The sequence below is a fragment of the Pantherophis guttatus genome, chromosome 1 (assembly GCF_059756535.1).
Source record: "Pantherophis guttatus breed Tessera chromosome 1, ASM5975653v1, whole genome shotgun sequence".
NCBI lineage: Eukaryota > Metazoa > Chordata > Lepidosauria > Squamata > Colubridae > Pantherophis > Pantherophis guttatus.
Window position 1 is genome coordinate 40,920,845 of NC_142063.1, and position 22,463 is coordinate 40,943,307.

Below are 22,463 nucleotides of genomic sequence, written 5' to 3' on the forward strand. Positions count from 1 at the left end.
CAATCATGGGCTGTCCCGGGTCATCTCTGGCCTGAATCTTGCAGGCAGACAAATATTGGCTCTTGTTTTCACTTCTGAGGGGTCATGCTGCATTCTGGATAGAGATAACTTCCTAGTCTACATAAGACTGGTTGCCATCAGGAATCTGCACATGGTGGTGAGATTTATTAGAATGACCTGCCTTAGATGCCTGATGGATCAGAACAGTTTCCAGAGGGAATTTGGGAAACTTACCAGCAATCTGGCAGGTAGCTCCTGCCAGGTTTATCAGGTTGGTAGCAACCTCTGATGCCATCAGCTGCAACATCCTGTTGTGAGGGTTGGGAATTGGAAATAGGCTTCTTCCTCAATCAGCTATTCCAACTGGTGGTGAGGGGGGGAGGGAGAGAGTTTGGCCTAGTAATTGCTGCAGCATTCAGTCCACTCTCCCCTTTTAGTTACTTCTACATGTAGTCACTGGTCTGCAATTTGGGAATCCTCCTGAATTTGAAGCTACTGTTGAATGGGCAGATGAAGACGGTGGCCAAGAGGGTTATGCCCAATCTCAGATGACCCATCAGGGAAATGGAGAATCTTCCTATACTGACTCATGTCTTATTACCATAATAGTTGGACTACTGCAATGTGTTTTACATGCCAATATCTTTGGAGATCAATCCAACTGGTTCAAAATAGAGCAAATTCCTTATTGGGTGCCATTCAGTTAGATGCTGGTTATCTTCTTTTTCTCTTTCCTTCCACCTTTCCCAGCAATAGAGCTTTCTTCAGAGAGCTAGATCTTTGCATAATGTCCAAAGTAAGATAATTTGAACCTAGTTTTAACCAATACGTATAGTATTTTATTGTTAATTCTACAATAAGTAAGAATATAAATCAAGTAATACAGGTCAATTATATTTATCAAATGTATACACTACCATACTCTATAGGAACTCGCAGTAGTTAACAACGAAATCATAGAATTAAAACCATAATCCACTTCCAGATTAAATAAATAATCATGAATTAAGATTATAGTTAAAAGCAATTATTTAAATTAAAAAAATGGAGTCAATACAAAATACTATTAATCAGGAGACAGATAATGTTAATACAGCTGATCACCAAAACCTCTTCAAAAGAGCTCTACCTTTACCAATATTCAAAAAGCAATTAGATCTAACTTCTAAAAAGGGGGGGGGGTTGTAACATCTGAAGCTTCAGGATTATTTCCATATGCCTGTGTGGTCTTTGATTGGTGGGGGAGTGGAGGGAATTACAATAATCAATTGAATCTAGCTGCAGTGCACAACAGTCTATTATTCACTGTTGTAGAATCAAACTACAGCATATAATTCAAAAGCATCTTCTCTCTTTTCCATCTTCTTTTAAGCTTTGCTATGGGGTAATTTAAATGTAATAAAATAAAATAATGATATAAATGATATACCACTTTGGGGTGCCAGCACAAAACACAAATCTTATAAAATCAAATTGGCTACAAAAAAAAATAGGACTTTTAAATGATTAAACTAATGTTATTTTCAAATGTTTATAAAACTGTCTGCTAATGTCAGGATCAAATTGAGGGGAGCAGTACAAAATTTAGGAACTCTGGAATTTATACAATATAAAACATGATCAAAATCTGTCCACTGGCTTGAGGAGGGAATCAAATTTTGAGATTTCATTTGTTTATAATCAGCCTTAATATTCCTAAACAAAATGTCAGCATAAAAAGAAAATACAGAAATAGAAATAGAAATAGAAATAGAAATAGAAAAAAAAGGATTTTAAAACTAAAGATAAAAACATGGTAATTAAAACTACATTACCTGTAACAAAGAAAATCATGCCCATTTAACAGTCTGATTGAAGAAACGTTCATATTTAGAATTGCTGAAAACTGACTCAATGGAAGAAACTAAATACAAAACAAAACATGAATAAGAGTATCTCAAACATAGTAATAGCTACTGATATTATTTCTAATGTTATTGGCTATTGCCATGATGACAAACCTATGGCACATGTGCCAGAGGTGGCACGAAGAGGCCTCTCTGTGGGCACGCACGCCATAACCAGCTGCTCTTCCGGATTCCATCACACGCATGTGCACCGGCCAGTAATCTTTGAAGGCCAGCATATGCACCGGAACCTGGAAGAGAGCATCTAGCCAGTGCGCATCTCGGCCAGTCCACCCAACTGCACTGGAAACAAGCCAACACCAGAACGGAATAAAGCAGTTGCAATCCTTTAATTAGGTTCAGCACAGCAAACACAGGCAGGAGAAAGGCACAAGCCGGAAACAAGGTTTAAAGTTAGCGCTACACGCAATCGCAGTGTAGCGCCTTTTATATACACAGCAATAAATCAAGTGGCAATTAAACAGTTAACATCACCCCTCCTTCCCCTAGCTGGCCTGAAGGAGGAGCACAATAAATCAATTAACAATCAAACAGTCAACATCATCCCTCCTTCCTCAAGCTGGCCTGTAGGAGGAGCGCGCCTCTGTTACAGCACAAGGCAGCGTCATCTGCAAACACCATGCCCCCCCCATCTCCGATGAAAGAGTTTGCTTCGTTTTGTGTGCGGGTGGTAAAGACTTCTCAAACAGCTGATGACACGCCCCCGGAGAGTCCAACAGCTTGCCCCCTCCTCGTCGTCCTCCCTAGAGATGGCGAGACCCAACCGAGGCTCGACAGGCGGCTCCTCTCTACCAGGAGTCCACCTGCAGGAAATAAAATAAAGATGTTAGCATAGCAACCGTTCTACCCACTGGGACCTGGTTTATTTGGATATTTACGATGATACCGACGGAGCAACCGGTCGGCATGAACGTCTGGAGCTGCTACCCAAGATGCTTGTGCTAGTGGATAACCCTTCCACCGTACTAAGTACTGTAACCTGCCTCTACGTAGACGTGAATCCAATACTTTATTTATCTCATATTGATCTGAATGACTTGGTCCCGGGGAAACAGGCTGATGTGTGGGCCTTTCCTCTTTGACAGGTTTAAGGAGGCTGCTATGAAAAACAGGATGTATTTTTCCTAACAGTGAAGGTAGCTTAAGCATGACAGTGACAGGGTTGATCACACGTATTATAGGAAAAGGACCTATGTATTTGGGACCTAGTTTCCTACTAGGTAATCGTAATTTCAAGTATTTTGTCGATAGATACACGTGATCCCCTACAGAAAACGGTTTTGGGTCGGCTCTTTTTTTATCAACATAAAGTTTGTATTCATTTGCTGCTTTTTGAAGCGCCGTTTTTACCGCTGGCCACGTTTGTCGGATCTTGTCGGCCCAACCGGAATGTGTAGATACCCCTGTAGCTGGAGGTTCTACTTCAGGTATGGCAGGGAATTCTCTTCCATAGATGATTTGGAAAGGAGAAAATCCCGTGCTACGGTGGCTGATATTGTTGTACGCGACTTCAGCGAACGGGAGTAAGGCAGACCAATCAGTTTGCTGATACGAAACGTAGCAACGTAGATATCGTTCCACAGCGGCATTAGCCCGTTCAGCTGCTCCATTTGTACTGGGATGGAAGGCTGAACTTAATCCTTGAGTGGACCCTATCCTGTGAATGAAAGATCTCCAAAACTGGGCGGTGAACTGGACACCTCGATCTGATATAATACGCTTCGGGACCCCGTGAAGGCGGTAGATATGTTGTATAAACATGTCTGTCAATCGTCGGGCAGATGGTAAACCCCGACAGGGTATAAAATGCGCCTGCTTTGAAAATAGGTCTACTACTGTCCAAATAACGGTATGTCCATTGCTGGGCGGTAGGTCTACTATAAAATCCATCGCCACTTCCTCCCACGGACGACTAGGATCAGCCACCGATTGTAATCGACCAAGTGGTTTTCCTAACCATGGTTTTGCTGCCGCGCATGTGGGGCACGATTTAACATAACGTTCAATTTCACCACGCATTCGTGGCCACCAAAATTGACGTCTAATCAGTTGAAGTGTTTTAAGGAAACCGTAATGACCTGCTGGTTTGGCATCATGGCACCGTCTTAAAACTGTAGTTCGAAGCGGTTCTGGAATGTATAAACGATCCCCATTCCACCCTAATCCATCTCGTAAGATTACTGACGTTTGGTTTTGATTTACCCACGTATCCTGGCTGATAGCTATCCGAAGATTCGTTAAGAAGGACGCTTCTTTCCGTAACACCGCCGCAACTGCATGCCCACTCTCAATAGGTGGTATAAGAGATTCCACTACTTCCTCGCGCTTACTGTTATATTGTGGCATACGAGAAAGTGCATCGGCGAGGAAGTTCTTTCCTGCTGGCACATATTTGAGTCTGAAATTGAATCTTCGAAAATATTGTGCCCAGCGTAGTTGTTTTGGGGACAGACGTCTAGGCGTTTGTAATGCCTCTAAATTTTTATGGTCTGTCCATACCTCAAATGGGATAGTAGCCCCTTCCAGGATGTGACGCCACGTAAGTAGAGCCCAACGGACAGCGAAGGCCTCCTTTTCCCAGATCGCCCACCCTCGCTCTGTGGTGTTTAATTTACGTGAGGTATAAGCACAAGGGCGTATCCTATCCTGTTCATCTTTTTGCAGCAACACAGCTCCCACAGCAACGTCGCTAGCATCGGCTTGAACGATGAATTCACAAGACAGATCAGGGTGTTTAAGTACCGGTTCTCTGGTAAAAAGATATTTCAACTGTTCAAACGCACTTTGACATTGAGCTGTCCACTGCAATAACTGGTTTGGTCTTGGTTTTATCACAGGAGATTTAGTGCGTAACAGGTCTGTTAACGGTAGTGCTATAGCGGCAAATGCAGGGACGATAGAAATTCGCGAAACCAAGGAAACTTTGGAGTTGTTTCCTGGTTTTCGGTGCTTGCCACTCAACTATAGCTTGGACTTTACGTGGATCCATTTCTATCCCATCGCTTGAGATCCTGTACCCGAGGTAATCTATCTTCGACTTATGGAACTCAAATTTCAAAAACTTTATAAACAGTTTAGCCGCTAACAACTTCTCTAAAACCTGACGGACTAACACAACGTGTTCTTCCAAGGTGCGCGTATATATTAGAATGTCGTCTAAATAAACAAGAACTCCTCTATACAAATGTTCATGCAAAACTTCGTTGATAAGCTGCATGAACACCGCTGGAGCGCCTTGAAGTCCAAACGGCATAACTCTATATTGGTAGCTACCAAGAGGGCAGTTAAAAGTGGTCTTCCATTCATCGCCCTGTTTGATACGTACTCGGTAGTACGCTTCCCATAAATCGAGTTTTGTAAATACTCGTCCTGTAGATAGCGCAGCTAACAAATCCTTCATAAGCGGAAGGGGGTATAGATGTTCTATACATACTCCATTCAAACCTCGGAAGTCAACACATAACCGAACCCCACCGTCCTTCTTCTCCCTGAAGAAGACTGGGGCAGCCATCCTAGATCTACTAGGGACGATGAAACCTCGAGCTAAATTTTTGTTGATATATTGTCGTAACTCGGATAATTCTTGTTGGGTCATGGAATACATCCGAGGTTTCGGTAACTTAGCCCCAGGCACCAACTCGATAGCGCAATCCGTAGTCCGATGGGGGGGTAGTACTTCGCATTCCTCTTCACTAAACACGGCTGAAAGGTCTTGGTAAACAATAGGAAAGTCCGGTGTAAGCAACACCTCTGTGGAGGCACAGCTATTGTCCTGTCCCTCATTCGACTGTCCCACTGAAGAAGCAGGGGACGGGACAGCAGGTCCCAAAGGGATTCTAAGCTTACGATAACCTCCCTCCCACCAGATGTGAGGTTGCCATTTATCTAACCATGTGAGACCCAGAATAACTGGCTCTATCATTTTTTCAACCACAATAAACTGGATGGACTCTTGATGTTCACCTATCACCAACAACACTTGTTCAGTTACGTGGTTAGCAGGCGCCCCCCCCCAATAATGACCCATCCATCTGTTCGAACTTCACAGGAACTTTTAGCTTTTTTATCTGTAGGCCCAGAGCATCCACCACACTTCTCCGCACCAGACAACGGGTACATCCAGTGTCTATTAAAGCACCATACTGAAAACCCGTTGTGTTTCGGGGATTCCTCAGCACCACAGGTATGACAAAAGGGAACACAGTTTTGCTCACCATAGGGTCCTCCGGCTCGTTGTCATCACTGTCCCCTGACACCACCGGGAATCTCCCCGCCACAGTGGTTGGTGTAATATCACGAACCTGATGATCTACGACGGACTTTGGTCCTTGAAGTGCTTGGGTATGTTCTTATGGCTGCCGTGGTCGGCCTCTGGTCGCTACCCCCGTAGCCGGCTTTCGGGTTTGTACTCGTACCGGAGGTACAGGACATTCAGCCGCTCTGTGTCCTATCTGATTGCAGCGAAAACAACAAAACACCGGTCGCTGAGACCTTTCAGGTAGGACGCTGCTGGGCGGAGGTACTTGAACCCGCGTGGTTGGCAGCTTTTCTGAGGCCCTCTCCGTGGGAACCCGTCTCTGTCCCACATTAACTTCCGACCGAGGCCTAAACTCCCGGAGTGTAATGTCCAGTTCAGGCGCGGAGCCAGGCCTCGGTACGCACAGGCTTGACGTAACTCACGATCCAGCCCCATCCGAAATTGCTGGACTAGCATCCATTCGGGCCAGTCCCTTAAGCGACTAGCAATTTTCCGGAAATCACGTACATAGTCCTTTGCAGGAACACCCCGCTGTTTGAGGGCTACAAGATCTCCTTCCGCAATTTGTACACTGGAGTCATCCTCAAAAGCAGACCGGAGAGCTTCCAAGAACCTACCCACGTCCATTAGTTCTCTAGCATGGTTGCGATGTAATCCCGCCACCCAGTCTGCTGCATCACCGGTTAACACAGCTGTAATGGCTACCACCATGGCCCATTGTGATGGATACCAGCGACCATACTGGTCTAGATGACTAACCACCTGGCTTAAGAACAACGCCACACGGTCTGGGCTCCCGTCAAAGGTGGCTTGCAGTGCAGGAGGGCCCCAGATTGGAGGTGGTGCCCACATCCCAGGAACCGGGATCCATGCTGGGGGTGGTACAGGCGGTCTGTTCTCCCCATCTCTCCTCAGATCTTCAACGGGCCTCCGTTCCCCCACAGGACGTTGTGCCCACCTTCCAGCTCCTACCTCTCTTCTGGTCGATGGCTGTTCGGAGCCCCTGGTGCTATCCTCCCTCTTAGGCAGGTGGTAGTCCCGGTCTTCGAATTGGCCTTTTCCTTTTCCTGTTTCCTGTTCCCTTCGGAATTTGGGGCTAGCGATGCGAAACCGAGCCTCTGGCCGGGAAAGGCCCTCATCCTGCCAAGACTTGCCTTGTAACGGTTCCGCCCCAGCGGCCCAGGGTTGCCAAGACGGGGTGTCCCGGAAACTCCCTTCTCCAAACCGATCTCTTATGGCATCCATAGCATGGATTCAGGCCCTGTATTATCATAGCCCCAATCCGCCTCTTCCTCGTCTGTCCAACGTCTCTCCCGCCAACCTCTAAATGACGGACCCAATGGGGGGGTAGATGGCCATTGGGGCCCGGTATGAGTAGAACTAGGCCACCAGCCCCCACTGGAAATCTGTCCCGAAGGGTCTAGCCCTTGACTCTGCGCACCAGCCGTCTCCACACAGTCCTCCTCACGTGGCTGGCACAGCTTGGATCTGACTACCGGTTGATGAGGGGTTGCAGTTTGTAGCTTCTCCTCTTCCACAACCACCTCCTCCACGTCAGCCTCTAGAGGGACCTCCAACTCCGAATCACCCAGCGCCGTCCCTTCTGCCATCACCGACAGCCTTTCTCACCGGACTGCAGCTAGGGAACGTAGGCAGTTGAAATTGGTGAGTGGGGGAGCGCTAACTTTCTCTCGGCCAGTCCACCCAACTGCACTGGAAACAAGCCAACACCAGAACGGAATAAAGCAGTTGCAATCCTTTAATTAGGTTCAGCACAGCAAACACAGGCAGGAGAAAGGCACAAGCCGGAAACAAGGTTTAAAGTTAGCGCTACACGCAATCGCAGTGTAGCGCCTTTTATATACACAGCAATAAATCAAGTGGCAATTAAACAGTTAACATCACCCCTCCTTCCCCTAGCTGGCCTGAAGGAGGAGCACAATAAATCAATTAACAATCAAACAGTCAACATCATCCCTCCTTCCTCAAGCTGGCCTGTAGGAGGAGCGCGCCTCTGTTACAGCACAAGGCAGCGTCATCTGCAAACACCATGCCCCCCCCATCTCCGATGAAAGAGTTTGCTTCGTTTTGTGTGCGGGTGGTAAAGACTTCTCAAACAGCTGATGACACGCCCCCGGAGAGTCCAACAGCTTGCCCCCTCCTCGTCGTCCTCCCTAGTGATGGCGAGACCCAACCAAGGCTCGACAGCGCATGCACGCGACAAAACCCGGAAGAGCAACTGGCCGCCGCACGCATGCGCACCGGTCAGCTGCTCCTTTTTGGGTTCCAGCACTCAGGCACGTGTGTGTGTATATGTGCACTCCAGTTTCAGCACTCGGTGTCAAAAAGGTTAACCATCACTGGGCTATTGTATTATTTTTTCCTAAATTTACTAATTTGACTCAGGAATGTCTGCTTTGTAATTTACCAAAATCCTGTATCTATGGCCTGTTGTGTTTAATTCTGAGTTATCTAACGTCAGTTACTATAAAAATGGGTTAAATATATTAATACTGAAGTTGATAGGCAAGAAACATCAACAGTTAAGTATAGTATTTAGTAATTAATGTTAATTAACTAGCAATATGGGAACATTTCCATTTAGAACATCCTAATGTGATCATGAATAGATACAGGGATAATTCAAGTTGTCTGCTACAAGACCTTGATTGCTAGACATCTGAAAACACCACTTAAGCTATCATTAAAACTGTAATCAAGATTTTTTTTGCTCTAGAAAATTAGACATACTTCTTACCTGAAAATACGGCATTCTGAGCTCAAATTTTCAATGAAGCTGTGCCTAGCCAACTTTAACATTAAAAATGTGACTAAACCCACAGCACATACAAAATTTGCTTACATGAATGTGATTCAATTATCACAATACCAAGGTTTTTTTCTTAAACAATAGGTCATTTCAATAAGAAAAGAATCACATGTTTTAATTCCAACCATTATTTCTCTCCAAAAACAAAAAGAAATGAAATATTCTTTAATAAAGAACTTGTCTCATGTAGCATATAGTTTCAACCTATGACTTAGAGGTATATCTATGTTATTTTTACATGAATAGCTAGATGGTCCCTGCCAGTAGTCCATGATCGTACAGTATGATACCTTACCCCTTACTATATTAATTTAAAAATACTAGCTCTTTAGAGAATTGTAAGCAAGTCAAGAGTGTCTGAGAATCTAGCAGTATAATTACTGAAGCTGCTCCCTCACCTTTTAATTAATATTCAATATTGAATTTTAATCATCCTTGCTTTTACCTTGAATTTTATTTTTTTTATATTCAGTTTTTATGTTTTTAACTTTTTTTTTTTAATTTGATTTATATGCCGCCCTTCTCCGAAGACTCAGGGCGGCTTACAATGTGCTAAGCAATTTTACTTGTACATCACCCAGAGTTACTCAGTGAGGGAGTTGGATGGTTTCTAAGTGTGATAAATCAATAAATTGCAGTACACCATAGAAGCAAACACTATCAGTTCCTAAATATTCAAATATATTAGATAATCTACCAAGAGATTTCAAGACACCAAGTCAGGCTTACCAGTGCAGAATGAATCAAAGATCTGCAAATATTAACTAGCTAGATTTTTATCTTAGCAACTTACATAGTTCCTTCTTTTCATTCACGTTTTCATTTTCAATGGACTGCCAGAAGTCTCTTTTTAAAGTTTAATCATGTTTAATATTTAAATATGTTCAAGATACTAACAAACTTTCTTTAATAATTCACATTCCTAAATAAGATTATAACGTTTTTATGTTCTTTCAAATCAGTGCATGCATGGATTAATTTTATGTTTAAAATTAAAATATAAATGTCCATCATGGCAGCTTTAAGGTAAATACAATTCCACACGATTTGTCAGAAACAAATCCAGTTGATCTATTTAATATACTGCATTATTAGATTGTGGGTATTCTCTGAGCTTGGTTGTTTCATTACAGACATTACTTAATGATTGCTCTGTTTAGCAACTTTTTGAAGGTACCACAGTGCTGAAAAGGTGACTTTGAGACCGGTCTTCACACTTATGATTATCACGACATTCCTGTGGTCTCATCATCAAGATTTGAGCACTTTGCAACCCTCAGATGTCTATGACTCTTGCAACATCCACAGTCACACATTGCCATTTGTGCACATCACAGCTGACTTCCAACAAGCAGAGTCAATGGAATAAAATCACAAATCATGGTCACATGATATCTCTCTTAATGACTATGGATGATTCACTTAATTGAAGTGAGGTTGCAGTCCAGTGCAGTCACATGTCTCGCTTAATGACTGTGTCACTTAGCAATGGAGTTGCTGGTTGTTAAGGGAGAACTACCTGTACCAGGTTAGGCATCATCATTAGTGCATGAGAGAGAGCAATTTACTGGTAGACTACATGTAACACCTGGTTGGGATATGATTTCTTCATTGATTAGGGTAGTGTTTCATATCAGACTGTTTATCTGGTATTGATTGTCTACTATTGAATATAAGCCATGATGTAGTTTGCTTATGGTTTAGAGTTTAGTTAACTATGGCCACTGTAGTTTGTAAACCACAGAAATTTATCTGAACTATCAATTGGCTTCCAGGTACCATTCAAAATATTGTTTTTGACCTATAAACTCCTGCATGGTTTGATATCCAGGCACCTTAAACTTAACAGTCTGTTACAAGCAGAACAGTATGAAGCAAAGAGTTCACAGTTCCTATGTGAGGATAAGGCAAAAGATTCAGAGGATGGGGCTAAAAGTCCATGCTTTTTAGTGATGGTCCTTGCCTCCAGAGACAGTGAAAATGGAACTGTTAAGAAAGGCTTAATATATCTTACTGTTGGGAGATGCCAATAAACAATGTATTTTTAGTATCTTAAGCATGTTTAATTTTGTGTTTTCATGCTGCGCTCTACCAGGAGTCTGCTGGGAGTATGATGTTATAAAAATAAAGCAAAAAAGTTACCCCAGGCATTATTTCCCATCTGCCAGCCTGAAAACATAACTTCTGCAACAGCAGCCATTCTTACCTGTTTTCATTCATAAAACTAAAACTTCCTCAGCCTAGAGGTTGGGGAAGGTTTTGAGGCCATTCTCTTCTTATTCAGGGAACACGTAAAACCTAAAAGTATCGTCAGACTTTAGCAGCTTTCATAGAAGTTGTGTATGCACACACATGTATCTGTTGTAATGCAATCCTTTGACTCCTCTGAAGTAAAGAGTATTTACTTTTTATATAATACAATAAATGAAACTAGTTATCTAGCTCTATTTATTTCATTACTCTAATACACCGAGGACCAGATCTTCATGCAATCTACAAAATGGAGATGGTTCTACTCACTTTCAGACAATAATCATTTATTAAAAGAGACGAAGCTTCATCTAAAATAAAAGTGTGTGGCTTGAAACTTATACTTGACACCTCAAGCATAACAATCACAGTAGCTGGCCTCTAACACTAGCAGGCTATTTGAACATATCATTATGGCTACAATGTATTTTGTAAACATAAACGAAAAATGTATTCACAGAATCTACCAATTAAAGATTGAATGCTAAGCCTTGCTTCTGAGAGACAACCTAACTGGATCACATATTTCCAGAACAATGCAATTGCTATATTAGTTAGAAATCCAGATGTATAACTTCTTGTTATTGTTTTCAGAACAAGCATTCCAGCAAGAATAAATATGACATTTAACTTATATCTACCATTAAAAACTACAGATCTGCTTAAGATTCCACATATTTGTAAAAAATAGTAAAAATATTGTATGCTACTGTCTTTAAAAAAAAAAACAGTCATAAAAACTATAGTATCATCATTCTTAATTTCTTTGCTGCCAGATTATATCTGTATGTTACTCCAGAAAATTTTCAGGTATGTATCTAGGACTTTTCCCAAAAACTAGGATTCTCCATTTAACGCTGAGTTCCCTCTTGGGAGACAAAGAATGGGATTCAACAGAATTCAGAGACAGTATAGATAAAGCCTACCTTCCCCAAGCTGAGCCTTTCAGAAACAGGGTTAGACACACATGGACACACACACAAACATACAGTACATATATCTTGGCTAATAATAAAAAGTTTGAACTGTTCTAAAAAGATAGGGGAACCTGCAGTGGTTGAACAATGAAATACCAGTGTCAAATTATAAAATAAAGAGAGAGAGTACGAACATACTAGAACAATGTATATCCCCATAATAATTTTGTTGTTGTTATTGCCTTTGAGACAATGTTGAATCCTAACACTGCATGGACAAGTCCATCCAGTTTTCTTTGCAAGATTTTGGAAGTGGTTTTCTTTTTTTTAATTTTTTTATTTTATTAATATATTCTATACATCAATACACAAATGAAATATACAATTCTGCCACCATGGTGTAATGTGAGTACATTGTCCATAAATATATCTATTCTATCCCACCTTTTCTGGACCCAATTGTACCATAATTTCCAACTGTTATAAAATTCTGAATCTTTTTTACCATTGATCAATCTAGTTAATCTATCTGATTCCACACACTCATTAATTTTATATATTATTTTCAAATCCATCGGTAAGTATTGATTTTTCCACTCCTGCGCAAACGCTAATCTTGCTGCAGTAATAATATAAATCAACAAGAACCATATACCTGATTTAACATTCAAAGGTTTTGCCCCCAACAGGAAAGTCTCGGGCCTCAATTCCAAATTGATCTGTGTAATTTCCAAAATCCACTGCCGTATTTTTTTCCAATATTTAACCGCCTGCGGGCAGGTCCACCATTGATGAAAGTAAATTCCATTACTGTAACCGCATTTCCAACAGCAGGAAGATGTCCCGGGAAACATTTTAGCTAGTCACGCAGGGGGGAGGTGCCAACGGTAGAAGAAAACATATATAAAATGGTCTACCGGAAGTGGTTGTCCATTGCTAGTTTCCTAGGGCTGAGACACAAGGTGATTGGCCCCAGCTGGCTTCATTTCTAAGGCACGACTAGAATTCACAGTCTCTCAGTTTCTAGCCTGGTGCCTTTACCACTACACCAAACTGGTTCTCATTCCATAATCATTAGAAAAACAATAAAAAAATATAGACATCTAAATTATTTAAAAAGAGAGGAAGGTTATCATCTGTCTTTTAGCTGGAGGTGAGCAATTAGTTGTAGACATTCAACAGTAATGTTGAAACAAGCAGCGTATAGGAATATGATATTTGTTGTCAAGCTTTTCAATTGAACTGTACAGCTTTTACTGTATACAGTGTGTGTATAAATTTTTATAAATTATATATATATTAAAAAAGGTGAAAAAATTCTGAAGTGATTTATCTTGGTCTGATTTTTTTACATCTCAAAATTGGCATTTTAACACCTGAAAACTGGCATTTTAACAAGAAGTGTATATATTTATAAATATAAAAGAATAAAACTAAACATACAAAAAGATATTAAAACAGAAAAAAATCAGAAAGTAGAACTTTTCCCTTGATGATCTCAATACCACAATATAAACAAAATGTGAACTTTTCTATCAAGACCATTCCGTAGTTGCATTGATATGATCCATGATTAGCAAATGGAAGAAGTTTCATGCAGGTTATTAAAATTCTTATACTTTGGCTTCTTCCTTTTAGTAGCTATTTTAAAAGATTTTTGACACAAGAAAGAAAAAGAAAAGAAAAAAAAGTAAGTTTCCACTGAAAAACCAGCACCACAAACCTGCCTATGAATGATTAAGAGCATTCCCAGGGAGATTTCCAGCAGAGTTTTTCAATACAAGAACATGACAGAAGGGGGAAAAAATCAATATTATACATGCTTGCTGTCCTTCTACCTCTATCTCTCCCACACACACATAAGCACATTTTGATTTCATTTCCATGTTCACATTACCTTACAAAATCCCCACATAACCTTTGGAATGATGAAATTCAGGTTCTTCAGCAGTGAGAAATCAAGTTAAAAGATAGCACTGATTAGCTGAAATCAAATGTATTACATTATAGCAATTAGTCATTCTACAGAAATAATAAATGACATGAAAAGAAAATGGACTTTTGTAGGTATATGAATTAAAGATAGCATTTAATTTTAGGCTCACAAATTGCCAATTTGACAGCTGTTTTTCAGGTTGTTTTTCAAATATTGGATGTATTTATTTTTAACTGTCTATACACTGCTTTTCATTCCACATCGTCATCAATTCGAGAGTACACCAAATTCAGCAAATACAAGCAAGCAAAACCATAGCATGAAAAACTACTAAAAGGTAGGATTAAAAATGCATTCTCTGCCTGTCTACTCAAATCAAGTCTCACCAAGTTCAGTGTGCCTTAATTGCTCAGAAATTGATCTAACAGAGGAACACAAACTGAATCTCCAAGTGAAATATGCAGTCCCCAGATCCCTTACCAAAACTGCCAATGAATTATAAATGCACATAGAAATAAATCCATAGATTTAATCAATTTAAGTTTAATGTTAATTTGTTTCTGCCTAGTCCTTTTTAATTCTTTGTTCTGCCTATTTGGGGGGATACAAAGTCAAACACTCCACTCAGAGGCAAAGAATGGTATATCTAAAATTGTAAGTCTGCTGAAATCTTGCATAGAACATAAGTTATCTATTATCAATTTTAAATTTAACATGGTTTGCCGATGCTAATACTAATTTGATCCACCATGAACCTAGCACAATTTCTTTCCTGACAAAAGACTACAGGTTACACTTTGCTTTCTGCCAATTATGAGACTGAAGGAAACCATAGCGATTGCTTAAGTCCCCAGCACAATGATCGAAGTCCAAAAATGATACGTGTTTTTCTCAGCCTCCTCATTTGCCTCTGTAACACATAAATCATTCCTGAATCTCAAGAAATAAATGTGCAGTTTCTGAAGTTCTCATGTAAAAATGTTTTCAATCAGGGGTGGGTTCTAAAAATTTTTACTACCGGTTCTATGAGTGTGGCTTATTTTGTGGGCGTGGCTTGATGGTCAGGTGACAATTCTTTAGGATTTAGCAGAGGTACTAGTCTACCAGGCTTTTAACTGCTTGCAGAGCTGTACCGGTCTACCCATTTATTTTTGCAGGCACTGGTCTACTCATGTATTTTTGCAGGCAATGGTCTACTCATGTATTTTTGCAGGCACTGGTCTACCCATTTATTTTTGCAGGCACCGGTCTACTCATTTGTTTTTGGAGGCACCAGTCTACCACCAAACTGCCTTTTACCACTGATCAGCTGTAGGGCGGCCCTTTGAAGCCCCACAGCAAGAGTTTAAACAGTTTTTTTCCTTATAGCCCATCAGTTGGGACTCAGGAGGCAGCAATAGATAGGGGGGTGGGACCAAATAAAAGGTAAGAATAACGCGGGGGGTGGGAGGGCGGGGGGGCAGAACCGGTTCGGTGACATCATAGCGTCATATCGCTACCGGCTCGGCAGAACCGGTCCGAACCGGGAGGAACCCACCACTCTATATGCTCTATATGAAATGATCAACAAAATTGTAAAGGAATACCACAAGCTCAGAGGAAAATTAAAGGAGGAATGATAAGCAATTTCCAAACAAGCATAAAGGAATATCTTTCTAATATGAACTTATTTTTAATGTATTAAATTAAATTATATTAAATTAACGTAATTGCATTTCGCTAAATTGATCTAAACTCTGAGTGGGATTTTCCACAGCCGTTAAAGCCCAACCACTTATTTAAAACTAAGAATCCTTTTAAACAAACAGCTTCCAAAATGAAACTCTTCAAAATATGATTCATTAGATTCAGATAGACCAACCATATAAAATCTATCCATCCATCCATCCATCATTTATTCATTTACACTTTGCATAGTTCTAGGCAGAAAAGCAAGATAATGAAATGCATTTTATTATGGCTAAAAAATTAGTTGACAAAGAAATACAGAAAATATAATTCTTTAGTGCCCATTGCTGGTTATCCACACATTTGCAGTCTAGCTCCTGTAGGCATGGATATAGATATATTGAGGATGGAATCAATTTAATATGCTAAAATTTATGGTAAAGTTCCAAGAAAGAGATGGTTAAGAATTACATTATTAACCCCTGAAGGGTTCAAGTACCCACATGGTTTCAAGCAAATTGTTTTAACCTAAATAATCCTCTTGGGAAATCAATTCCCTATTTGTCTGTATTTTCCCACAATATCACCCATGAAGTGGCATGTCAAAACTGGAATTGTACAGTATGAAATATACAATGTATACATTTCCTAACAGCAGATGTGCAAGGATTTCTTTTGAATCACTATACATATCATCTTAGGCTTTGACATCAACAATATAAACAGTATTATTTAAATGTTAAAAGATTATCTAATTTTAAGTGTACGTAACATTACTTGTACGTAAAGCTCACATAGTTGCAAATGCATAAGCATTTATAAGATTCTTTAGAAAGGGAACATTTAGGTCAAATCTTTAATACTAAGTGCTAAGTACTACTAGAAACTTTATCAGGGACAATGAAAAATATAGAACTGTGCTTGTCAATGACAATTTTCCATTTTCATAGAAATTGTAATGTCCGGAGACAAAATGTTTCAGACAGTTCATTAAAAAATTGCTAAGACTGCTAAATAGCAATTGCTAATTGCTATTTCTATTTCACTGCCATTGATTTCAATGAAGACTACTTGAAAAATATGCTTTCATAATAACACCACTTTCCAATCCAAACTATTATCTGTCAACACTGTACTGAGTGTCTCTAAATATGTACATGAAATGAACCTTTTAAATAAAGAGAAGGATGCTTTTTATGTAAGACTGCACAAACAAAGCAATTATTCTGATGATTTATTTTCCAGTATTTATTTCTCATCCCAATCCTAATAGACTCTGGACAAGTAACAATTGGATAAAATATAGAGTCTGAAATCACCTAAATAAAAAATAGAACACATAAATTAGGCACCCAGAAACAATAAGGACTGAAAGTATGTTCAAACAGAACAACTTTGACTTACAGTATATCTTTGATGTGCAAAAAGCAGATAATTTCAATTTTGGACCAACAACACTTTAGGTTCTAAGCAGCTAAAGGCTTGAAAATAAGCAGAGATCTACATATGAGTATGAACAATTCTGATGCAGCTCTGAAAGGCACAGGATGAGGAAGAAGGATTTACAAGAATAGGTAAATTCTGCATGATATTAGACCTTCATCCAGGGCAGAAAGTTGGAGGCCTTTTTCATTATGCAGACATCTGGATCAATTTATATGCTGCAACTTTTAGAACCTCAGAACCCTTTTACTTTTCCCCTGAAGACTTTGCTTCAACATTTGATTGCACATTAAGAATAGAAAAAGTGGGTTCTCTTCTTTACCCACAAAATGAACAAAATCTGTACTTCTTCCTGCATGAGATAGTTCCTTTCTTATTTAATTCGCCAAGGTGGCAAACATTCTCTCCTATCAGAAAAGAAGACAGATGATAAAATAAAAACTGTAACCCTGAGCTATCTATGCATTATTAATTTCTTTTCAAGCACTTTGCCACATGCAAAGTGCTTTATCGTAAGTAGCTCATTCATAAATCATGATTTACTAATAGATCTCAATCATATAGTGTATATATTTTCTCTTTACACTATGCTGTTCAATCTCAGAATACTTCTCTAAGGAAAAGTGCTTTCTGAACATGAATAACCATTATTCTCAGAGTAATGATAAAAAGAACATATTTCTAGAAAGAGCTCTCCTTTGGAATTATTCTGTCATTAATTTTATTGAATGCAAAGAACGGGAAAGAGAGGCTTTCTTCCACATATACAATTTTTCTAAACATACTTCGTAATTTTTCATAATGAATAAAAATAGGAAGAAGCCTAACCTTCGGATAATTTTAGGTTAAATGAACTTAGAATCAAAAGAAATAAAAATTACTGTACAGCAGTACATAGTAGCAGACACTATAGCTAAACATTCATAACTCCTGGATAAGGATTATATAAATGAAATAAATATGTGAAACAATTTCTTGAACCAATAATAGTAAGTAATAGCAATAGCACTTAAGACTTATATACTGTTTCACAGTGTTTTACAGCCCTCTTTAAGCGGTTTACAATGTTACCATATTTCCCCCAATAATCTGGGTCCTCATTTTACTGACCTTGGAAAGATGGAAAGCTGAGTCAACCTTGAGCCGCTCAGAATCAAACTCCTGGAGTGAACAGTGAGTTTAGCCTGCAGTATTGCATTCTAAGCACTGCACCATATAATATTTAATAATATTATATTAAATATAATAAGATTTATAATAGATGTTATTATATTTTATAATAATTTTGTTATAATTATATTCTGCATTTTTTCTTTATAGTGTCCAGCAAGATGAATATTGTGGGAAGTTAAATTCGGTTCTCCCTAAATATACATACAATCCCTGAGTCCCTAGGGAGAAGGGCGCTATATACATTTGAAGTAAATTTGAAGTAAAATACATCAACTGAGTAAATATGGTTAAATATTCTGTTTCATTCTATTAGCCACACGAAACAAAACAGTTGGTAGAGACAACATACCTATAATTGCATACACACAAACACAATCCCTATTCAATGATTACAATGGCACTTGAAAAAGTGACCTATGACCGGTTTTCACACTTACAACCGTTGCAGCATCCATACGCTAACTTAACAAATGCAATGATTCACTTAACAACCATGGCAAGAAAATTCATAAAATGGGGCAAACTCAGGGGTAAAATCCAGCAGGTTCTGACAGGTTCTGGAAAACGGGTAGCGGAAATTTTGAGTAGTTCGGAGAACTGGCAAATACCACCTCTGGCTGGCCCCAGAGTGGGAATGGAGATTTTGCAATATCCTTCCCCCAGGAGTGGGCAGAGAATAGGGATTTTGCAGTATCCTTCCCCTGGAGTGGGGTGGGAATGGAGATTTTGCAGTATCCTTCCTCTGCCACACCAAGCCATGCCCACAGAACCGGTAGTAAAAAAAATTGGATTTCACCACTGGGCAAACTCACTTAACAAATGTTTCATTTAGCAACATAAATTTTGGACTCAATTATGGTTGTAACTCAAAAACTACTTGTACTAAACTTCATTAGTACAAATGAACTTAGGAAAACTACATTTAGAAAACAAGACAGAAAAATAAACATATTTTTGATCCTTGCAATTGCTTTAAAGTAACTAAAATTCCTTCTCAAATTAAATGCAATAATGACCTTAAACTGTATGTTGCCGTCTATTACAAAGTAGCCTTTTTGCAATGACAGACCAAGCTGAGAAGCAAATTGCAGTTAGGATTCTAGTCTTGCAACATTTATATTTAATCTAACTGTGCCCTCTACTGGCTTTAAAGTTACAGGACAACAGTAAGAAGGACTAAGCTAGACATGATGTCCTGACTGTTAACAAAATAGCTATGACACTGACCACAAAACAAGGGTGTAGGTTGATTCCTCATATGTTTTTCCTGTATCTGGAGAGGGATTAAAAATATGCATTTCTTTCATGATTCTATGTCCTCCAGTATCTCAAAAACCCAAATGCAGCTTTGGAAGCAAGAGAGATATTGCCCACCATTCACATGAGGCTATGCCTGATTGACATTGATATTGAAACACGTTACCTTGACAGTCTTATCCATAGAGGCAGAAAGCAACATATGGCTCCACCTCTGCAGAGGACACCAGCGAACTGCATTGACTGGTCCACTATGCTCAGCCATCTGAAACACCAAGTTCTTTGGAATTTCAGTAACTGCATATTTTGATCCTACGTATGGCATAATATAGTGGGAAACTTTAACTGTCATTTTATCTTCAGCTGTACTTAATTTAACTGGAGAAGATACACTCTCTTTTTGGTATTCCTTTTTTTCCTTTTGCAGTTTTTTTGAAACATATGGTCTCAGTTTTTGAATAGTTACATCTCCATCATTATGCATCCTCTTCTGAGCATATGCATTTCCAGAAGGTATTTTAGGTTCCAATAAAGGATTTAATGGCTGGGTATACTTAGTCCTTGTTTTTGTCAAAGTACAATTTCTGTTGACCTGCTGTTGTACTGCTGTTATTATAGTCTTTTCATTAGATTGTAGATGCTGTTGAAAGGTATCTTCATAAGACATCTTCTTTTTGGAGCTGCCCATGTATTCCACAGATTCGACTTTTGTCTCAGAAATAATATTTAAGTCATCACTGGGCTGAACAACAGCCGCAGCAGAATCTGTTAGATTGATTTCACTGCTAATAACATCTCTGGATCTCCCAGTCTCTGCTTCAGAATCCGAATCATCATAAGCAACAAGGGAAAAACTCATTATGTGAACTGGGGGGTGGGGGTGGGGGGGACCCTGAAATGTACCGGTACGTCTTTGGATTCTCATCAACAATGAGTAGTTTCTGTAATGAAAGCACAAATACAAATAGTCACTTTAAATAATTCTGTTTCATATCTTTCTTACTTAACAAAAGTCATCATAATTTATTTCCAGAGTTTAACAATATTTGTACTTTTAATTTCTTAGTGTATTTTAATTAATTTATTAATTAAATATCATTCATTCATTGGCATCCTTCAGTCTCAAAAGACTATGGTATTGTGCTCTGGAAAGAAGTCCTAAAACAGTATCTAGTGTGACTAAAAAGGCCAATTCGAGAGTGGCAATCCCTTCCATGCTGAGGGCAGATACATTCTGTCCACTGCCCAGTCCCCAGATTTCGCTGGTTCTGGGACTGTCTCTTTGCCTCAGCCTGCCAAACAAGTGTCTCTTCGAACTGGAGAAGGCCATGCTGCGTCTTTAGCCTCCAAGTTAAATGATCGGAGGTCAAGGTTTCCCAGTAGTTAATGTCCATTCCCAGGGTCTTTAGATCTCTCTTGCAGATATCCTTATATCGCAGCTGTGGTCTCCCTCTGAAGCACTTTCCCTGCACTAATTCTCCATACAGGAGATCTTTCGGAATCCAACCTTCAGCCATTCTCACGACATGCCCAAGCCAGCGTAGACATCGCTGTTTCAATAGTGTATACATGCTAGAAATTCCAGCACGTTCCAAGACTGCGCTATTTGGAACTTTGTCCTGCCAGGTGACAAGAATACATCGGAGACAGTGCATATGAAAGGTGTTCAACTTTCTCTCTTTCTTTAATTAATTAATTAATCTTTCTAATTAAATAAATATATTAAATAAATAATTATTAAATTATTCATGTAATTTGCTATCCAATTTTCATGGACTCAGCTTACAGTCAAAATCAAATATAAATATCAACAGCAACAACATGTATAAGCATCTGTAATAATGCATTTAGGCATTAATATCCACATTAAAATAGCTGTTGCAATACCTATAATACCTGTTATTAAATATTAAAATATCCATTGTGAGATAAAAGAATCTAATGATTAAGAAATAACCTGAGCAAAAATCCCTATGAAAAATGCACATATCTCCATTGAAAATTAATATCAATCAAAAAAGAATAATCTAGAAAAATTCTGTCTTCACAGATCTCCAGAAAGCTTGTACCATACAATACAATCTAACATCTAGAGAAAGACTGCTCTATAAAGTTAGTGCTAGTATAAAACAGCACCTCCTTCTCATTTCAGCATCTGACTTTGCAAAAATGCAGAAAAATCAAAAGCCTCTCCCTCCCTGATCATACAGGGCTGGTTAATTCTAGCTCAAGAAGAAGCTCTTGGAGTTACTATATAATCAATAAAATGACAGTCTCAAAATACTAATTTGGCTGACATATTGCCTTTTCCCAACTAAGATAATTTTACACATTTGATAAATTTAAAAAAACTGTCATGGAGCCAGCACTTCTGTTTTTATAAAAAGCAAATAGAGGCCCATGTTCAGTTAAATGAACCAATAGATCAATAGATATAGAGGTGTGAATTCAGTGTGTCTAACGGTCTATGTAATAAACATACATTTAAGGCTAGCCAATTAGCCCAATAGAATACTGAAACATTAACAATTTGATATATGAGACAATACTACTTGTACCCCTATAGTAAAAAAACAGCTTGGATTTAGAAGTGTTCACTATGAAAGTAAACATGGAAAATGAAAAATCTGGATTATTAAATATTAAAAAGACAATCATGTTAACTAGCATGCTTAGCTGAACTCACAGGTGACAGCAAAAGTGATACTTTTTTTTTCTTGAGCTCAGAGATAGATTAAGCATTACAAAGAGTGCAGAGAAGAGCAACTAGGAGATTGGGGGCTAAAATATACCAAGAACAATTGCAGGAATTGGTTGTCTAGTT

The 22,463-nt window shown here is 39.2% G+C and overlaps 1 protein-coding gene across 2 annotated transcripts in view; it reads right to left on the minus strand.

Moving 5' to 3' along the window:
• WDR25 (WD repeat domain 25) overlaps positions 1 to 22,463 on the minus strand; it is a 68,886-nt gene that overhangs the window by 45,011 nt on the left and 1,412 nt on the right. For both annotated transcript variants that reach the window (XM_034418470.3, XM_034418471.3), the window contains exon 2: positions 19,806 to 20,580. In XM_034418470.3, coding sequence (XP_034274361.2) covers positions 19,806 to 20,580 — 775 coding nt within the window. The remainder of the gene's footprint in view (positions 1 to 19,805; positions 20,581 to 22,463) is intronic.